Source organism: Montipora capricornis, chromosome 6 (genome assembly GCF_036669925.1).
Source record: "Montipora capricornis isolate CH-2021 chromosome 6, ASM3666992v2, whole genome shotgun sequence".
NCBI classification, from domain to species: Eukaryota; Metazoa; Cnidaria; class Anthozoa; order Scleractinia; family Acroporidae; genus Montipora; species Montipora capricornis.
The window spans coordinates 62394303-62410703 of NC_090888.1; the positions used below are offsets into that span (position 1 = coordinate 62394303).

General features: G+C 38.7%; 3 protein-coding genes across 4 annotated transcripts in view; 2 read left to right on the forward strand and 1 right to left on the reverse strand.

The window, feature by feature from the left end:
- Window positions 1-315: 315 nt before the first annotated feature.
- LOC138052806 (cilia- and flagella-associated protein 95-like) lies at window positions 316-10416 on the reverse strand. 2 transcript variants are annotated; one of them, XM_068899395.1, is made up of 6 exons: window positions 9761-10416; window positions 3390-3501; window positions 2798-2925; window positions 1734-1802; window positions 1171-1231; window positions 316-694 (listed from the first exon to the last, which is right to left on the reverse strand). In XM_068899395.1, the coding sequence occupies exons 1-6, from the start codon at window positions 9910-9912 to the stop codon at window positions 509-511; spliced, it is 708 nt and encodes a 235-aa protein (XP_068755496.1). In that variant the 5' UTR covers window positions 9913-10416; the 3' UTR covers window positions 316-508. The 2 variants fall into 2 exon arrangements, with proteins under 2 accessions (XP_068755496.1, XP_068755497.1); XM_068899396.1 differs by lacking the exon at window positions 9761-10416 and adding an exon at window positions 3800-3987.
- Window positions 4057-6824, forward strand: LOC138052800 (protein arginine N-methyltransferase 9-like). The gene has a single exon (XM_068899382.1). It carries the CDS (start codon window positions 4158-4160, stop codon window positions 6600-6602), a length of 2445 nt encoding a protein of 814 aa, XP_068755483.1. The 5' UTR covers window positions 4057-4157; the 3' UTR covers window positions 6603-6824.
- Window positions 10417-10473: 57 nt separating the features above from the next.
- LOC138052784 (alanine--glyoxylate aminotransferase-like) overlaps window positions 10474-16401 on the forward strand; it is a 19231-nt gene continuing 13303 nt past the window's right edge. Inside the window, exons 1-3 of the mRNA XM_068899362.1 lie at window positions 10474-11218; window positions 13434-13498; window positions 15351-15451. Of these exons, the coding sequence (XP_068755463.1) occupies window positions 10756-11218; window positions 13434-13498; window positions 15351-15451 (629 nt within the window). The 5' untranslated portion in view covers window positions 10474-10755. The remainder of the gene's footprint in view (window positions 11219-13433; window positions 13499-15350; window positions 15452-16401) is intronic.

A 16401-nucleotide genomic window follows, 5' to 3' on the forward strand; every position in this document is an offset into this window, starting at 1 on the left:
CCATCTCATTCCTGCACATCTTTAATTTGCAAATTTGGGAAAGCATCATATGGCACAACACATTTGGTGGGATTGCATGATGTCCCGGCTTAATGCTCACCCAAAAAGTTGAGTTGGTACCCAGCACAAGATGGAATTTTAATAAAAAAGTACAATTAAAGGAATGATTGCCGTAATTATTACAGTTTTCTTTCAACCGTAAAGGAGGTAGATCGAGAAGAGAAACCCCGGGAACAAGGTTGCTGTGCCCATCACTGCCTGTTACTAGCTGTTACACTGCATGCAAATTAATTCACACCAAAAAACACAAACTCCATGTGTTTGCCATGTTTATATTTAAAAATTGTGATCAGAACATACATGTATCTATAAATTTTGTGCTGTATCTCATTTACAGCATACAATTTTAAAAATAGGTTCATTTTCCTATTGGGTCAGTTTTTAAATGAAATCTGTTTTGACATTATTTCAATTCAAGAGTTCTCACTCTGTACCAAGATGCAATAATTCAAGCTAACCGATCAGGAATAGGATTGGTAGGTTTAAAAACCTCCCCCCTTATAGCAGAGTTGGCATATACGCCAGACTCATTGTGCCAAGTGTTTGATCCATGACGTCTATAATCGTCCACATCAGTGAACTGTGAGTGACACTTTCGCCAAGCAGCAGATACATCAGGCTCTGGAGGAGGTGTCTGCAAGTGACAAAATAATGGCTTCAGTTATAAAGTAAAAGCTGACTTCTTTAATTAAGGTGAAAACCTGAGTACTGAGTAATTTGGGTATCCACTTATGGAAGGTACACACAAGAGGAGTTGCAAGGGTGACCTTTCATGTGAAAACAATAATAAACCCAATAAGCTCTAGTTCGGAAATCACTTCATAATTATTGATCTTTATAAAACAATGAGAAGATTGGCATTCTGGATCATGAAAAGCAATGAGAAGTATGCTGCTGTTTTCCTTTAAGTTGATTGAATATTTCATCCTTGCTAGAATAATGAAGTTTGATGTAACTGACTTGGAGAGCTGGTAGACATCCATTTCTGGTTGTTCTCTTTGACATCTAGGATGTCAGCATTATTAATTAATATTGCTCAAGATACAGTCACTAGTTGTGGCTATTATTTTGATACCACATTACAATCAAATTATGAAACATACAAATTACCTTTTGTGGTTCATACGGATAGGGGGAATCATAGTCCACTCTGTACGTGGTGTCAAGGTACCTGTTCAAATAATTTTGAGTGTAATAGAAATAATATTTCTTTAAAGATTAATTTAAGCTTTTTAAAAAGAATTATCCAATGACAGTGTTGCAATTAATGTTTCTTTTGTTAAAAAGATAATGTAAAATTGATTGTTTTAAATTAATATTGTAGTTCATGAGCCATATGTGGCCCTTTTCAACTGCAATTATTGCAATTATTATTCCAAGTATTGTACAAAGCAATATGAATAATATTATAAGGGAAAAAAGCAAAGTGTACTTGAGGGAGGATGGGTACTGCCTGTACAACTAGGACGAGTTAATTACTAAGTTGAGACTGCAAAAAACAAACCATTACAGAATGTCATCAGAAGAAGGCCAGGTTGACACCCAGTGATCTGTGTCTTAACTAGAATTCCCTCAGGCCCTGACAGGAAGCCCTATCCTGCTTACGATATACCCTTCTTAAAGAGCAACTAAGACAGGATATCTTGTTATAAAAATTAATGTGGCATAAAGACCTTTTTCCATGATCTGGAGGATGCCTCGGCAGGACACTACCAAACCCTCTTTCAGGAGCTCCAGTGTCTCTGTTTTAAATAATTATACCAGATGAGTATTAAAACAAAATTAAATGAAAGCACTTGCATGGTGTGTAACACTGTCAAATATTGAAAAAAAGTAGGTTAATTTAATTAATATGTAGGGATAATGACAAGTGAAAAGAAAAAAGCGTTCATATTGGAAGTGATATCAGGGAGTTCCACCAGACTGCTGTCACCTGTATCTGCCCCCAATCCTTTTTGGACCAACTGTGAACAAAACACTTGACATATCTTGATAAAATGCCAGACATAGAGGATACTACGTGACCGTGCAGAGTACGAAATTTCTCTGTGAATGTTGAAAAATATTTCACAAGTGAGCGCAGTGAATTAGTTAAATATTTTTCAACACGAGAAGAAAAATTTCGTATCTCCAAGCGGCCATGTACATGTAATATTCTATTATTTTATTATATAAACACCAATGAAATACTAAATCATTTCACGATAGGTGCGATTTTCATATGTAACCATAGCAACAGTGATTTTTCACATGTGAAAATAACATGTTATCAGCTTGTCTACAATATTAATCCTGGCAATCTTTTAATGCTGGTTTTTATTGCTCATCCTGCTGCTAGCAGAGTCTTTCTTTTAATTGCTTCCTCGATTTTGGCATTTTCAAGAATTAAGACTGCATGAATCAAGTAAGATCTTTATTGAGTATGCGCTGCATGTTGCCTGGATACACTCTCGAACCCAGGCCTAATATGCCAGATCTTGGTGCCATCTTGGTTTTTCACGGTACAGCCGGCTCAATTATAACCATCAGTTTTGTCACTAAGTCTTATTTAAAAGGATGCTTGCATTGGAAAAACTGGTTTGACAAGAGAAAACAAGATTGACCAGGCCAAAAGTTCAGGCTGCGGCGGCTTCAAAGAGTTGACGCAATTACAGGGTGTTCATTGCTGTGAAAAAATAAGGAAATGATTGCAATAATTATATGCATGTGAAGTAGTTAAATCATAATAATTAACTACCTTTGAAAGTTGATGCTGTTAAATGTGTCCATGTCAACCATCTGCCGTCTGGTTTCTCTTGTTTCAAAATCACTTTTAAATTTCACAGCCTGCTCCATTTGTTCATGGCTTGTGGTGTTGGGGAAAGACTAACAAAAAAATTGAAGAAATAAATACAGAGCCTTAAATAATATTATTTTCCTTTTTTAAAGAGGTTCAGGTCTCAGGAATGGCTCCAGAAAACGTGGAAAAATAATTGTTTTCATTTTATTGCTACCCTCTTTGCATGCTCGCATACTTGTTGGAGCCTCCAATTTGGCCATGTTCAAAAGAGAATTCATGGTTTTATTGCTGTATATTTACAGCAAACATGGCAATAAAAATGATTATTTTACTTTAGTTACATTTCGGGTTCCTTTATTTTTTCACTTGAAGCAAGTGGGTGTTTACATGTATTTGCATAAAAGTTCTTACCACAGTTTTAACAATCAGAACATCTGTAGCAATTCAATCGGTGCATTGGATATATATTATTAATTTTGAGATCTCAAAACAGTAACTAGAAAAGTAGATTACAATAATAATTTTGAGTGAAACAGGAAATGAGACTCACCCCATCAGTAACATTTCCAATACGATGGTATGTAGAATTATGAAGATCTCTTTTCTGTGGTTGATAATCTTTTATGTCATAGTCTTTAGGTTCTGCTTCCCTGGCCTGATGCCTACAGAAAATGAAGCAAAGTCAAACACTTTCGCCAGCATTTGCACCTCTAACAACAATTTAATCTAAACCAACCAACAGCTGTAGGTTTTGCAAGCTCAGAGAACTAAATCACCAGCGGTTTAGCCTTTCCCAGATTTTGGTGCCATTTGTTGTATTACCTCAAAACAATGTTCTCGTTGCGTTAATTTCAAGTTGAACCCACGCGAATCCAAAGCATCCATTTACATGTTAACCTCATGCAAGCAAATCGAACTCCGGGAATGTTTTAATACAATTCAACCCTCTACCGTACTCACCAATTCGACACGAGAGTTGGTCTGGAATAGTCCATGTGATCTGATCGTAAAAAAAGAGATCCCTTCCTCTCCACATAATCGGGAATAAAAGCTAATGGATTGGGGTGGGAAGCGGCCATAGCTGTGTCAGTGTTTTGTTTTAATACGTTTTCGTACTATTCGATAGTTTACAGGAAGCAAGGTTTACACAATTTCTATAGCAACATTCAGTCTCGCACTCATGCTGAGAGCCTGCATTTAGTTGAACAGCGGTAATTTGTAATCAATATGGCGGCCGATGGCGGTTAACCGATAGCTACAGTGTATTTGCATCGGTCCAGTTTTATACGTAAATGTACTGTCATTTTAAAAAAGTAAAATGAGTACAAACTCGCGATATTCACAGTATTTCAAAGCTGCCAAGAACTCCCTCATACGAGAACAATACGGAGATGCATTGGCGCACATGGTGTTTATTGCAAATGTCGAGCCTTCCATGAGAAAAGTCTTGGAAGAAGACTTCATCGTCGCTTTACGCCACTGGGTCGAGATTCTTGAACGCCATGGAGAGCTAGAGAAACTCATGGTTTGCCTTCAAGAAGCTCTGAAGCTGTATCCTCAAAGTGAAAACATTCTAATCAACGCAGGAGCAAGTTTACTGAAGCTAGGATTCAGTGATGAAGCAGCCTCGTGTTTTAGACGCGCACTGCAAGTCAATCCTATGAATTTAAGAGCAAAGGAAAATCTCGAAAACCTCAAAAATTTATTGGTAGAGAGATGGCATTTCAGGATGCTTAATGATAAGCAACGAAACACTGCTTACAAACAAGCCGTTTGTAGAGCCATATCGCAAGGGCATAACACTGTGTTAGATATCGGAAGTGGAACTGGTATTTTAAGCATGTTTGCAGTCCAAGGAGGTGCAGAAGAGGTCTATGCATGTGAAATGTCAAAGACCATGTATGAAATGGGTCATGATGTTTTAAAAGCTAATAAAATGGAAACACAAGTTCACACCATACATAAAAAGTCAACTGATATGAAAGTGGGTGACGATATCCCTAAAAGAGTCTCCCTTGTCGTCACTGAGACTTTAGATTGTGGACTTCTTGGTGAGGGAATCCTAACAACTATTGAACATGCTTGGACACACTTGCTTTTGCCTTCCAAGGGATCTGCATTGCAACAATCTGACTTGAATCCTGTTTCAAAAGTAATCCCAGGTGGAGCTGTCATGTTTGCTGTGGTAATCATGTGTGATGATATCAAGAATCAGTCAAGATGCAAACCATTCATGTGTGGATTGAGGATGTTTCACCAGTGCAGCATAGGTGGTGAAGTTATGGAACAAAAAACAAAAGTGGCATCATCTATAAATGTATGGGATCAATTGGAGCCATACAACACTGAATGTTTGAATAATCTCCGAGGTGGATTCACACTCCTTTCTTCTCCATTTAAAGTTGCAGAATTCAATTTTAATGATCCAAGCAGCTTATGCAGGGAGAGAGATTTGCATTTGGAGATCCAAGCAGCAAATGATGGCAGAGTTGATGCAATTGCAGCTTGGTTTGATTTGCTTTTGGATGATGAAACCACTCTCTCTACTGCACCTGATGACAATTCTCTTTGTTGGGAACAAGCAATTTTCCCCTTTCATTTGGACAGGAAAGATCATGAAGTTTCAAAGGGAGATTTGCTGTCTGTTCATGGTCATATATCTCAAGACTGCATGAGATTGACATTTGGTGGCATTTTGAGTGAAGGTAATGTTGCAAAAGAGAAAGTTCATCTAAAAGATGCTGATTCTATGGTTGAGAAAAGCACTTCTCTTGGTGATGTTACCATTATTCCATCTTCATACATGAGACGGTTGAATGATGAGGTCTTCAATGAGCTTTATGAAGATGTTATTTGCAGTGCTATCAAAGGCCTGAAACCTGAATTTTATAGTGTTGGGCATTTGAATAATGGTCTAAAGTCAGTGGAGGGCACTAATGAGTGCAATGTTCTTGATATCACATGTGGCCCTTCTCTGTTTTCTCTGTTTGCATCAAGGGGTCAGGCAGATTGCATCCTGATGTGTACTCCACATAGTGCAACATGGACTGACCACATTTTGACTGGAAATGACCTGCCCTCTGTCATTGAATATGGTCCTAAGAGACTCGAAGAAATTGCCAAAGATGGAACGGACAGAAGATGGAATGTTTTGATCAGTGACATTGTTGAACCATCGGGAACCCTTCGCCAGCAAGTCATTGAAGACGTTGTATTTGCACGGGGTTGCTTGCTGACGCCAGGCAAGTTTCAAATCCTTCCCATGGGATTCACTCTCTACTGCATGTGTATTGAATCACCTTTCTTGTTTGCAAATTGCTGTATTATTGATGAAGACAATACTTTAGGACTTGACATTGGGCGATTTGTCAATGAGTTTCAAGTTTCCACTCAAGTTGATCTTGACCTAACGAACCTTCCTTTCACAGCTCTCACTGAAAACATAACCCTTTTCAGCCTGAACTTTATGGAAGACTTTGCAGACAATCACAAAGTTCTTTCAATGCTAGAAACTCGCTGTGAGCAGAAGGTCAAAGTTGTTAAATCAGGGAAAATTCATGCTATTCCTTATTGGTTTATGATGCATGTGGACACCAAACACTCACTGTCTACATACAGTGGTGCTTACACGGAATCACACTGGAGGCAAGCTGCACTTATTTTAAAAGATGAAATGTGTGTTGAAGCTGGGCAAGAGCTGCTCATTTCGGCATCATGTGTAAACAGCAATATTTTCATTAATGTTAGTGTCATTAAATGCTAAGCTATCACATGCTATCAAACTCAGAAAACTGTAAATATCCTGAAATATTTCAGGGATGTCAATCATTGTGTTGTGAGTAAAAAGCCAGTCAGTCATGATAGCACTAGGTTGCATTCGATATTGACCGTATTTTGGAACAGGAATATATGGAATAGACATTAAAAATTCTTTTGTTTTTTACAGAGATTCACATTAAAATGGCCTAACAGCTGCTAAATGCTACATGTATTTTAAACATATCTTTAATAAATAAAATATTATCCCTGTTGCTTCAAAACTCCAGGCATTCATTGTACTGTTTTAAATCATCGCTCCACATATTCTTATTCCGGAATAGGGTCAATCAAGTGCATTCCTAGATGATAGTGGTTTTTGGTTTTGAGTTCTTGAGTCCAGGCCATTGTGATAAATGTATTGTGATTGGTTACTACATGATTAACACTTCTAAAATACTTCAAGATGTTGGCTTTCTTAGTTTTACAGCAACCATGTTGTCTGGGTTTCAACTTAAAGTACTTTCTGTGATTACAGTATGCTTTTATTGTCGAGGAAAACTGGTCCAAAATGGAAAGAAGAGATTTCTAATTGGTTCTCGGAGCGGTCCGCATTTTGCAATACGGACTGTTCTCATTTTCTGTTTCCATTTTCTCGAACATAAAAAGAAAAATGTGAGAAATGTTTGTTATTTAGTCATGTCGGAGTTCTTGTAGGAATTTTACATTTCCAGAATCGTTAACAGAAGCAGGCAAAGAGACAAGTACTGAAAAAGAATCTGAAGAAGAAAAAGAAAACAGTGGCAAGGCTGCTGAGTACTACATGTAGCTTGTTCAGTCGGTACTGGGATAATTTTGGTCTTGTTCCTTATAATTAACTTTGCAAGTTTATGGACCTCACCTTTTCTATAAACTTGACCAATATTTCACCAGTACGGACCTCATGCTAGTTCAGTAACATCTGCCATATGTATCTTTTTTTTATCACATGCACAGACAAATAGTATTATAGTGCGTTAAGTGTGAGAGAAAACCTTCAAAGCAAAATTAATTAAGAAGTTGTAGTAGACTTATAATAGTTAAGAAATTCAAATGCATTGCAGTAGTCTGGAATGGGATTTTATAGCGGAGCTCAGCGCGTGCGGAGCACCATGAGTAAGAAAATATGGTAACCCATCCGTGGTAGGAAATTTGGTTTTGGTGACTGTACAACTACCCCTCTACATATGCCAATAAGAAATTCTGTGGTGCAACCGGAGTTTTTTGCCAGGAACATCTTTGATATTGGACATCCGTCATGTTATGGTTAATTTACACCTTTTAAAGAAGGTATCTGCTGACCATCACATGTGACCATATTGCAGGCTCAAGTTTAAATCTCATTAAGGTCAGCATTTTTTGTTTTTTCCAGTTGACTGCTGACCAGGTACCCATTTTTTGATTGGATTGCAGTCTCAAGCCATGTTAACTTCTTGTAGGAATAAATAGCACGGGAGCTCCACTTTTAGGCTCGGCTAAATCTATCTATTAATATTAGTATTGGGCATTCTGTAAGGAACTCTGCTTGTCATTGCATTCAAAAAGGAGGTGGTTAATAGCCCATACTTGTCCTTAATATGAGAAATGACCAGAATGAGTAGAAACATTAATAATTGTTAAAGTTGTCTTCTTTCTTTGCGTGTAGGAACATGGTCATTAATTTTACATCAACAAAAAGAAAAAGTGAACTTGTACTTTAAAACTAACCTTTATTGGAGGATTATTTTATTTTTCCTACCAACAGATATGGAGCTTATCAATTGAACCTTTTAAATGATTTTACAATTTTGGCAAAGATATTTATCATATTGGTCTGTCTCATGGAGGTAGTATAGCCTAGTGATTTTGGTGACAGACCCTCAAGTTCTGTTGGGACCAGATCCACAGGTCCCTGAACTGGTTCTAGGTACTCTTTGTCAACCTCTCAGCTGCACTTGTGAATAGCCAGCAGGTGAGCACCCTTTTAGTTTGGATTCCTTAATTTGGTCTGTTTTTTTTTTTTTTTTTTTTCAATATTATTGTTTCAAGGGCCCTAGAAAGCCTCTGAGGTTCACGAGATGTCAAGCAAATACATATGACTTCAGTTCTGGCTTTCATGGGGTCACCAAGCACAGGAAAATGGGATTGTGTGGAGTCAAACCCTGGCTAGACTAACTCTTGGATCTACTTGTGGTCTGAAAACCCAGTGAGGAGAGACAGAGTGCTGTAATGGTATCTGTAATAGAGGGTCATAAAGGGGTAAAATGGGAGCTGGGATTGACCTGATTTTTTGGCAGGAATTTGGGAACTGGGAATGGGAGATAAAAAGTCCTTGGTGCAAATGGGATTTACATTATCAGAGGTTATCATGCGGGTATTACTTCTGCTAAAAATTCCTGATGTTATCAAATATTTCATGGCCACTGCAATGTGAGAGTGAGGACCTTCCTGATGCTAAAAGAGTTGCTTTTGAACCTTGATCAAAGCTCCCTACCTCTAATACAGCTTCACTAGCAGGAATCAACTTCCCTAAACCCACTGCAGCCAATGCAATCACTCGAAAAGAAGAAGCTCATGAAATGATGATGATGACAGTGACTTTGAAGGTGACAAAGAGGAACAAGAGATTGCACCATTCAGAATTATGCTTTCATGTGTCAGGTGATAGCAGGCCTTTTTCAGCAGACACTTGGATGAGAAATCCCATACAGCTACAAATTATACCTCGCAGTGTCTTTATTGTCTCTGCTCTCCAGTAATCTCATGTTTCACTTTGAGACGTATCATTAACTACTTCATACAACATATCAATGCTTTAATTGTATTTTTCCCCTACCATAACTCCGGTTGGGATTTTGGCAGTAGCAGGGACTGGGATTTCTAAGAAAACTTGCCATTGGGACTGGGATCTTGTCAAAATTTTGGACTGAGAAATGATATCGCCCGCCCCTCCCTCCCTTCCCCCCCTCCCTTCCCCCGCCCTTCCCTCCCTTCCCCCGCCCCTACCCCGCCCCTCCCTCCCTTCCCCCCTGCCCCTCCCTTCCTTCCCCCCTTCCTTCCCCCCTTCCTTCCCCCCTTCCCTTCATGACCCTCGTAATAGCTCTAGTCTTAAACCGTATACCCTTCCTCACATAGATCCCTAATTACCTCTCCACTTTGGGACAGCAAAGGACAGTTTCCAAACGGTGGAGCGGAGAGATCCCAGTGTTGTGGTCTGCTGCCACAAAAAAACACAGGTAGCCCAGACTCTTTAAGTAACAAAGCAGCGGTTGTACATGTGTGGCAATTTCAGGGCACATTTTTTGGTAAATTAACAAAATCAGGGGAAAATCTGATGGAAATCATTCTTAATGCCTGGGCTTCCTCTGGAAAAACGTCAATGACCTTCCGTGATATGAAGATTGAACAGGAAGTCTTGAGACTTTCATATGCAAAAGAGATCACGGAAATGATCGTGCAAATGTTCATTCGTACGAAACATTTTCGAGTTTGTAAATTTAATATTTCATACTGGGATTGCCACAACATGTAAACCCCTTTTCATTAGCCTGTTCTCTGGACATCAGAGCGGTAAATTGAAGCTCGGCTTTTCCCAGAAAAATCATCAATTATGGGTATTCCACTCATCGTCTATGCGCCAGATGTCACGTCTTTGCTTGCGTCGCTACGTCTGCAGTGCACACATGTCGCAGCTTCGTGTTCCATTCCCCACTGTGTATGGTTTTTTCATTGCCATAAAATCATTAAGAAGGCAAAAATTAGCCAAAAAATGGCTTGAAACAAACCAACCGCAACTTATTCGCATCTACGCCTTTCATGACGTCACAGTAGAATAGGGGTGTGCAAGGGGGTGTGATTCCGTTTACACTTCATATAAAAAATTATCCAAGTATAGGTCCATGGTTCATGAAACAAGGCTTTCAAAAAACCCATTCTGAAATAGCGGTTGCACTGAAAGATTTTATTTCTTTATTTTTTTTTTAATTTTTATAATTTTTTGAGGAAAACGTGAGAAAATGACTGCTGCTTTGTCATGATGCAACCTTTCCTGTGATCACGTGCAATTTTTGTTTATCAACACAGGTCAAACAGGTTGTACTGTCAGTGAACGCAATCGGTACACGTAGTACAGTTTCTAAAAGATGAGCGTTGCAAAATTTTCGCGTGTTCTCCCTTTTGCGGCCCGTTCGTCCCTTCTTTTACAAGCGAGGGCGCTCTCAGCAACTGTTTCGCCCGCGGCAATCAAGATGGTGGACTGGCAAACGAAAATTCCGGTTCCTCCTGAGTTACTTACACCTCTGTCAGTTCCCGCGAAAGTTCTCTTTGGCCCTGGCCCGTCAAATCCGAGCATGAGAATTTATAACGCTTCGGCCATGTCGCTATTGGGCCACATGCAAGCAGATTTCTACAAAGTTATGGACGAAGTAAAAGCCGGTCTCCAGTACTTGTTTCAGACCAATAACCGATACACGCTGGCAGTCACTGGAGCAGGACATGCGGCTATGGAAGCTTCGATCATGAACCTTGTGGAACGAGGAGAACGCATTTTAGTTTGTGAGAACGGGATGTGGGGAAAAAGAGCAAGAGAAATCGCCGAACGGCAAGGTATAGTAAACAGAGTATTAAAGGTTGTAAGGAAATTAGTTCTTTTGAGGGTGAAAATATTGGCACATCATGGCTACAGTATTTAGCGTTTTCCCGCCCTCTTCATCCGGCGAAGTTTTTGCTCATAATTTGTTCAGCGTTTCATTCGTTATTAGGTTTGTTGTTTAACCATTTTAGTACCGAATTTTTTCCCATTTTCTGGCAGTTAACAAGTATTTTCGTTTCCTGATTAATTTCGCATTTATTAGAATAAATTAAGGATTTCTAACTTTTTTTAATCATCATGGTATTTTAAGGGTGGATGTGGGCGAATAGCCAAAGTTCCACCGCTGTTATAGCTTAATTTAATTTTAATCATTTTTATTAATATCAGATGAAAATTTCTTTTCTGTAAGAGATTTAACTTACTACAGTACCGCATACATTTTCCTTTGTTTAAATTGTTCAAACTGACAAATTAAATAAATGTTTAAACAAGCCTACAGTGTACTCAATACAATTGTACACTACTGTTTGATCAAATGTCGTTCTGATCAGGCCGTCCGTTACTGTGGAACTTATGGTATCCACTCCTGCTTGAAGGCATATTGCAATATCTGCCGTTAATCATTTACAGTGGAACTTGGAGTATCCTACCCTGTACCCAGAGGTTTTACTTTAGCCGTGAGAGAGCCGCAAAGCAGGGAGAGGAGAAAAACCTCTGGTTACGTTGTCCTTACATCTCACTTTCATGCAGACGCAAATCAGCGTGATTGGTTCATTTGATTGCTATTACAGAGGGGACGTGTTTATATTTCTTCACGTAGGTGAAAGTATTAGATGATGATGTCTTTGCCATCATTAAAAGTCACTGTATTTTTTATTTCTCTGTGTTATAAAAATTAATGGTCTCTTTTAGGGGTTTAATTTAAAATTTCCGACTAGCATCCCTCCCCTTTTTATACAGGAGTCCCCCCCCCCCCCCTTCCCCCGGCATGATTTGCTAAGTTGCCATTGGTCCCTTTTGTAATTATCAATTTGAAGCATTTGACAGCTGGCGTCTGCATGAAAGTGAGATTCAAGTCCAGAGGTTTTTCTCTTCTTGCTCATTCGCGACTCGTCTTGACAGCTTCGTAGCTCTCTCTCAGCTCAAGAAAATACACTTGCTTGACTCAATATCTTCCAATAATAGTCACTTAGTGTGTGGAAAATGAAGGCCCACAGAAAAAATAAGTTATGGTCCCATGTAAATAGAAAATTTGCATTGTCCCCCTTGCTTTCCCAAACGCCCAGTGGTCATCTAAAAAAAATAGGCAAACCATGTGTAAACTGTATTTCCCTTTTTTTTGGACCTCACTCTCTTAATCAAGCAGTCATGTAGAACATCAAGGAAAAGGTACAGCAAACCAATTCTTTGATAATAAAATTTCTGGGCTTCGATTTTTATTAGTTTCACTATAATTAACAGGGTGAGGCAAAAAGTAATGGAGATATCTCAATATCTGTGTGTCGGCGTAAATTAACCCTTTTACTACCAAAGCTTGAAACTCTATATGAGATACTCCCTTTGCAAGACTTTCAGAACTTTTGGTAAACTACCTGGCACCTGAACCATTCCTTCTTAATAACCAATTTAGCCATGATCCTGAGGGGGTACCTCTTCTTAAAATTAAATGACTTGTGGTCTTTGGAGGGCCTGACTTAACCCTAACCCTGGCCTGACCCTAGTAATTTTTTAGGCTTAATTTTGACATAATGATATAGACTTCATAAGATTCTTAATCTACGTCTAGAGCTGATTTACCATGCCTCACAGATTGTGAAGTTAAGTAAAGCATTATGAATAGAGCTTTGTAAATTTATAAGAACCAAACTAACCCCAACCTAACCTCAAACCTTCTTCAGCCTTCATTTTATCTAAGCGTAGTAGACCTGGTTAAGGGTTAGGGTTGGGCTTGCACGCCTTGTGGCCTTGCAGATTGTGCATATATACCTTGAAAGATAAATGGCCCCTCTTTTCTTGAGTCTTAATTGTTTGTTTGAATTCCCTTTAAGTGGTCCACGGGAAGTTAAACTCACCCATTTCCCCCCACTAAAATGCTGGACATGCCCAAAGGCAAGCAAGGTTCTCATAGTAAGAATTTTAAGGATAGTGTTCCTGGAAGCACTGGTCTGTCACCATTGTTTCTGAAATAATTTCCAGTAAAGCATACATGTTTTTCATTTATTTCAAAAGGATGTGATGTTAAAGTTTTAGAAAAGAGTCCAGGTGGATATTACACTTACGAGGAAATTAAACAGGTAAGTTTCAACAATTATAATTATTGATTGACACCCAAGGTCCTGATTAATTTTAATGTTTTTCAGTGAGTGATAATTAACCCATTGACGAGTAAAATCGTGTGGTGTTAGACGGAGTAAAATATACTAACTCTGGCTCGTTTTGGCCAGTTTGGATGTCAAAGGGTTCAAAATACATGGATGATGTTATGAGAGATGCATGAGCCCCTACAGCGATGGCAACTGTGTAATCCCCTCCCTGAGAAACATTAACCCACCTCAAGCCTTCCCCAGAAATTTAACAGTCTCTTATAGATTCTGAACAGCCTAAGGATACTCTCAGTTTACTCGAGCTAGTATTTGTTTTTTTCACCAACTTTTATTTGGTTCTCTCACCTGCCTTTATAGTAATTTCACAAGCATCAATAAAATGTTTGAAAGATGCTCTGGAATGAATTCTTAGCATTCATCACTAGGCTAAATTGGTTTTTATTGGGGAATGTTAAGCCCTGTTCAGATGAAGTGCCCTTTCTGCGGAATGAGTACTTTGCACACACACTTGTAGAAAGCTTGGTGCCCAACAAATCATTTGTAATTTGCAATGTGTGTTTTCCATGTGCATTATGCATGTATTGTTGTTTGATGTTCTCAAATGTGTATAATTACATTCATTTGTATGTTTAGCATGCTGCCACCTTAATAATATATTATGATGATTATAATTGTCAGGTATGTAGATAGAAGCTGGCAGCCTGAAAAAATCGCCGGCTATTCCGAATGATTTTCTGGGTGATCAAGTAAATTGAGTTTGTGGGATTTGTTATCTACATGTACTTTATAATAATATTTGTGAAAAAAGAAAAGGTATTGCATACTCAAACTGTAATGATGGAGACTGGCAGTACAAATGTCCCATAGTTTGATTCATTATATGGATATGAAAATGTGATCCAAGATCTCGTGTGTTTGGTAAAAAGCTCATTGGCCAGCAGAATTTGTACTTTGTGTACGTGAAATAATGTACCGGTAAACCTGCAGTTCGTGTATTTCTACCGTGTCGGGCAACATACATATGAATAATAAGCTGAAATGTCAGCAAGAAAAAGGAGGAAAAGTGATTCTGAGGTACTCGGTATAAAGAAATTCTTCAACTCTGCCGGAGCTACTTTATCAAGCTCTGGCGGACCGAGTTAAAATTCAAAGAAAACGCTATTACTATGACAGAATTGGCAAGAGACACCGAGAGCATGTGTTCAAACAAATTCAACACTTTTTTCATTAAAAGGTAACAAGAAATTGCTTGAAAATATCTCGAATGGCCTTGAATTTACCTCCTAAAATTGAGGGAAATGCATAATTTACAGTATGAGACTAAAGTTTCAGGGAAGCATGCCCCAGTGCCCGCTAGCAGGCCAGCTAGCAGGCCAGAGGCGTGTCCAAATGGGCCTTCTGCCTGTTAAGTGCACATTATCATCTTTACAAAATTTTAGCTACATCTGTGATTGGTTTTTTCTATAAATTAAAGTTCAATATCTGCCACCATTATTAAACAGTTACTACAATGCAGGGAAGCATGGGAAATTGATGGAAGCATGTTCAAACAAGTTAAGACGTTCCTGTTTCTGGGAACAGTATATCAGTTAATAATATACCCTTGCAGCTTAAGTTCCTGTGCCTGGGCATTGTTCTCAATTTTTTGCACAGCCAGCCACCAACAAAAGGTTAATGTTAACACTGTCTAGTTCCCATTTCTGAGAGCTGGGCATGGGAATACCCCTAGTCTGAACTGGGCGTTATAGGTGACCTGGCAAATCCTTGACTATTGTGGAGTCAGCTATGCGTGCAGTTTAATACAATAATTTTACTGTTGTAGGGTTTAGAAGAGCACAGACCATCAGTACTTTTCATTGTTCATAGTGAGTCCTCTTCTGGAATTTGCCAACCTTTGGAAGGCCTGGGGCCTTTATGCCATGAGTGAGTTAATTAACGCAATCAAAACTGCTCAAAATCGTGTGGTCTTAAGTCCCACTCTTGAGCCATTTTTTAGAGGCTACTTTGCAATGGTTATTAATAAGTGGCTTTACGAAGTACTGGCCAGGGGTTATCTTTTGCATCAGGCAATCATCACACATCTTCATTTCTTACTAATGTTTGGCCTTCCAATGTCATTCATCATACTTTTGCTTCTTATAAGGTGTACTATGCAATCTTGCTATTGAGACAGTCCCCAGGTGTCTATTAAAAAGCTGACAGCCGAGTTGATCAATGGCTGAGCAGTCTTGAGAGCAATCAGTGGTCATGGGTTGATACGTCCCATTCAATCCCAGATATTTGTCAGGCCTCTTTGCAACTTTTCAAGTCTCTTTATTAATAGCACTGATCGTTTCATGGGATAATTAACAACTATTCACCGAAGTGGAAGTGGCAAGGTAAATATCCACTGCTAGCCACCGACACTGAGGTGAATAGTTGTTTTAGTATAATTTATACTAAAACAGTGAGATAATATGCAGCACAAAAAATTAATTTGATTGGGTGTTTTCTTCACTTGTCACGGATGCAAATCGGGATGCCATTTTTTCCCGAGTTGCTTGGAGGTAAATAGCACAGTCAGGATATTCGGAGTTTGACGAGCCAATCAGCGCCTGTTTTCAACACTATCCACCGTTTTAGTATAATTATACTACTACTAATTATTATTATAGTAATAATAATAATAATTATTATTATTATTATTATTGCTATTATTGTAATAATTATAATTAGTATAAACACACAGATGGTTATACAAAAGCGCACGCTCGCAGTGGCTCTCTATCCTGGATTATCACCCGATAATCACCTCGACGGACAAAATGGCTGCCAGTAGTCGTTTTGCCACTGTAAGTGAAGATGATTTCGCGTTGAAATTTCTTTTTTCTCAT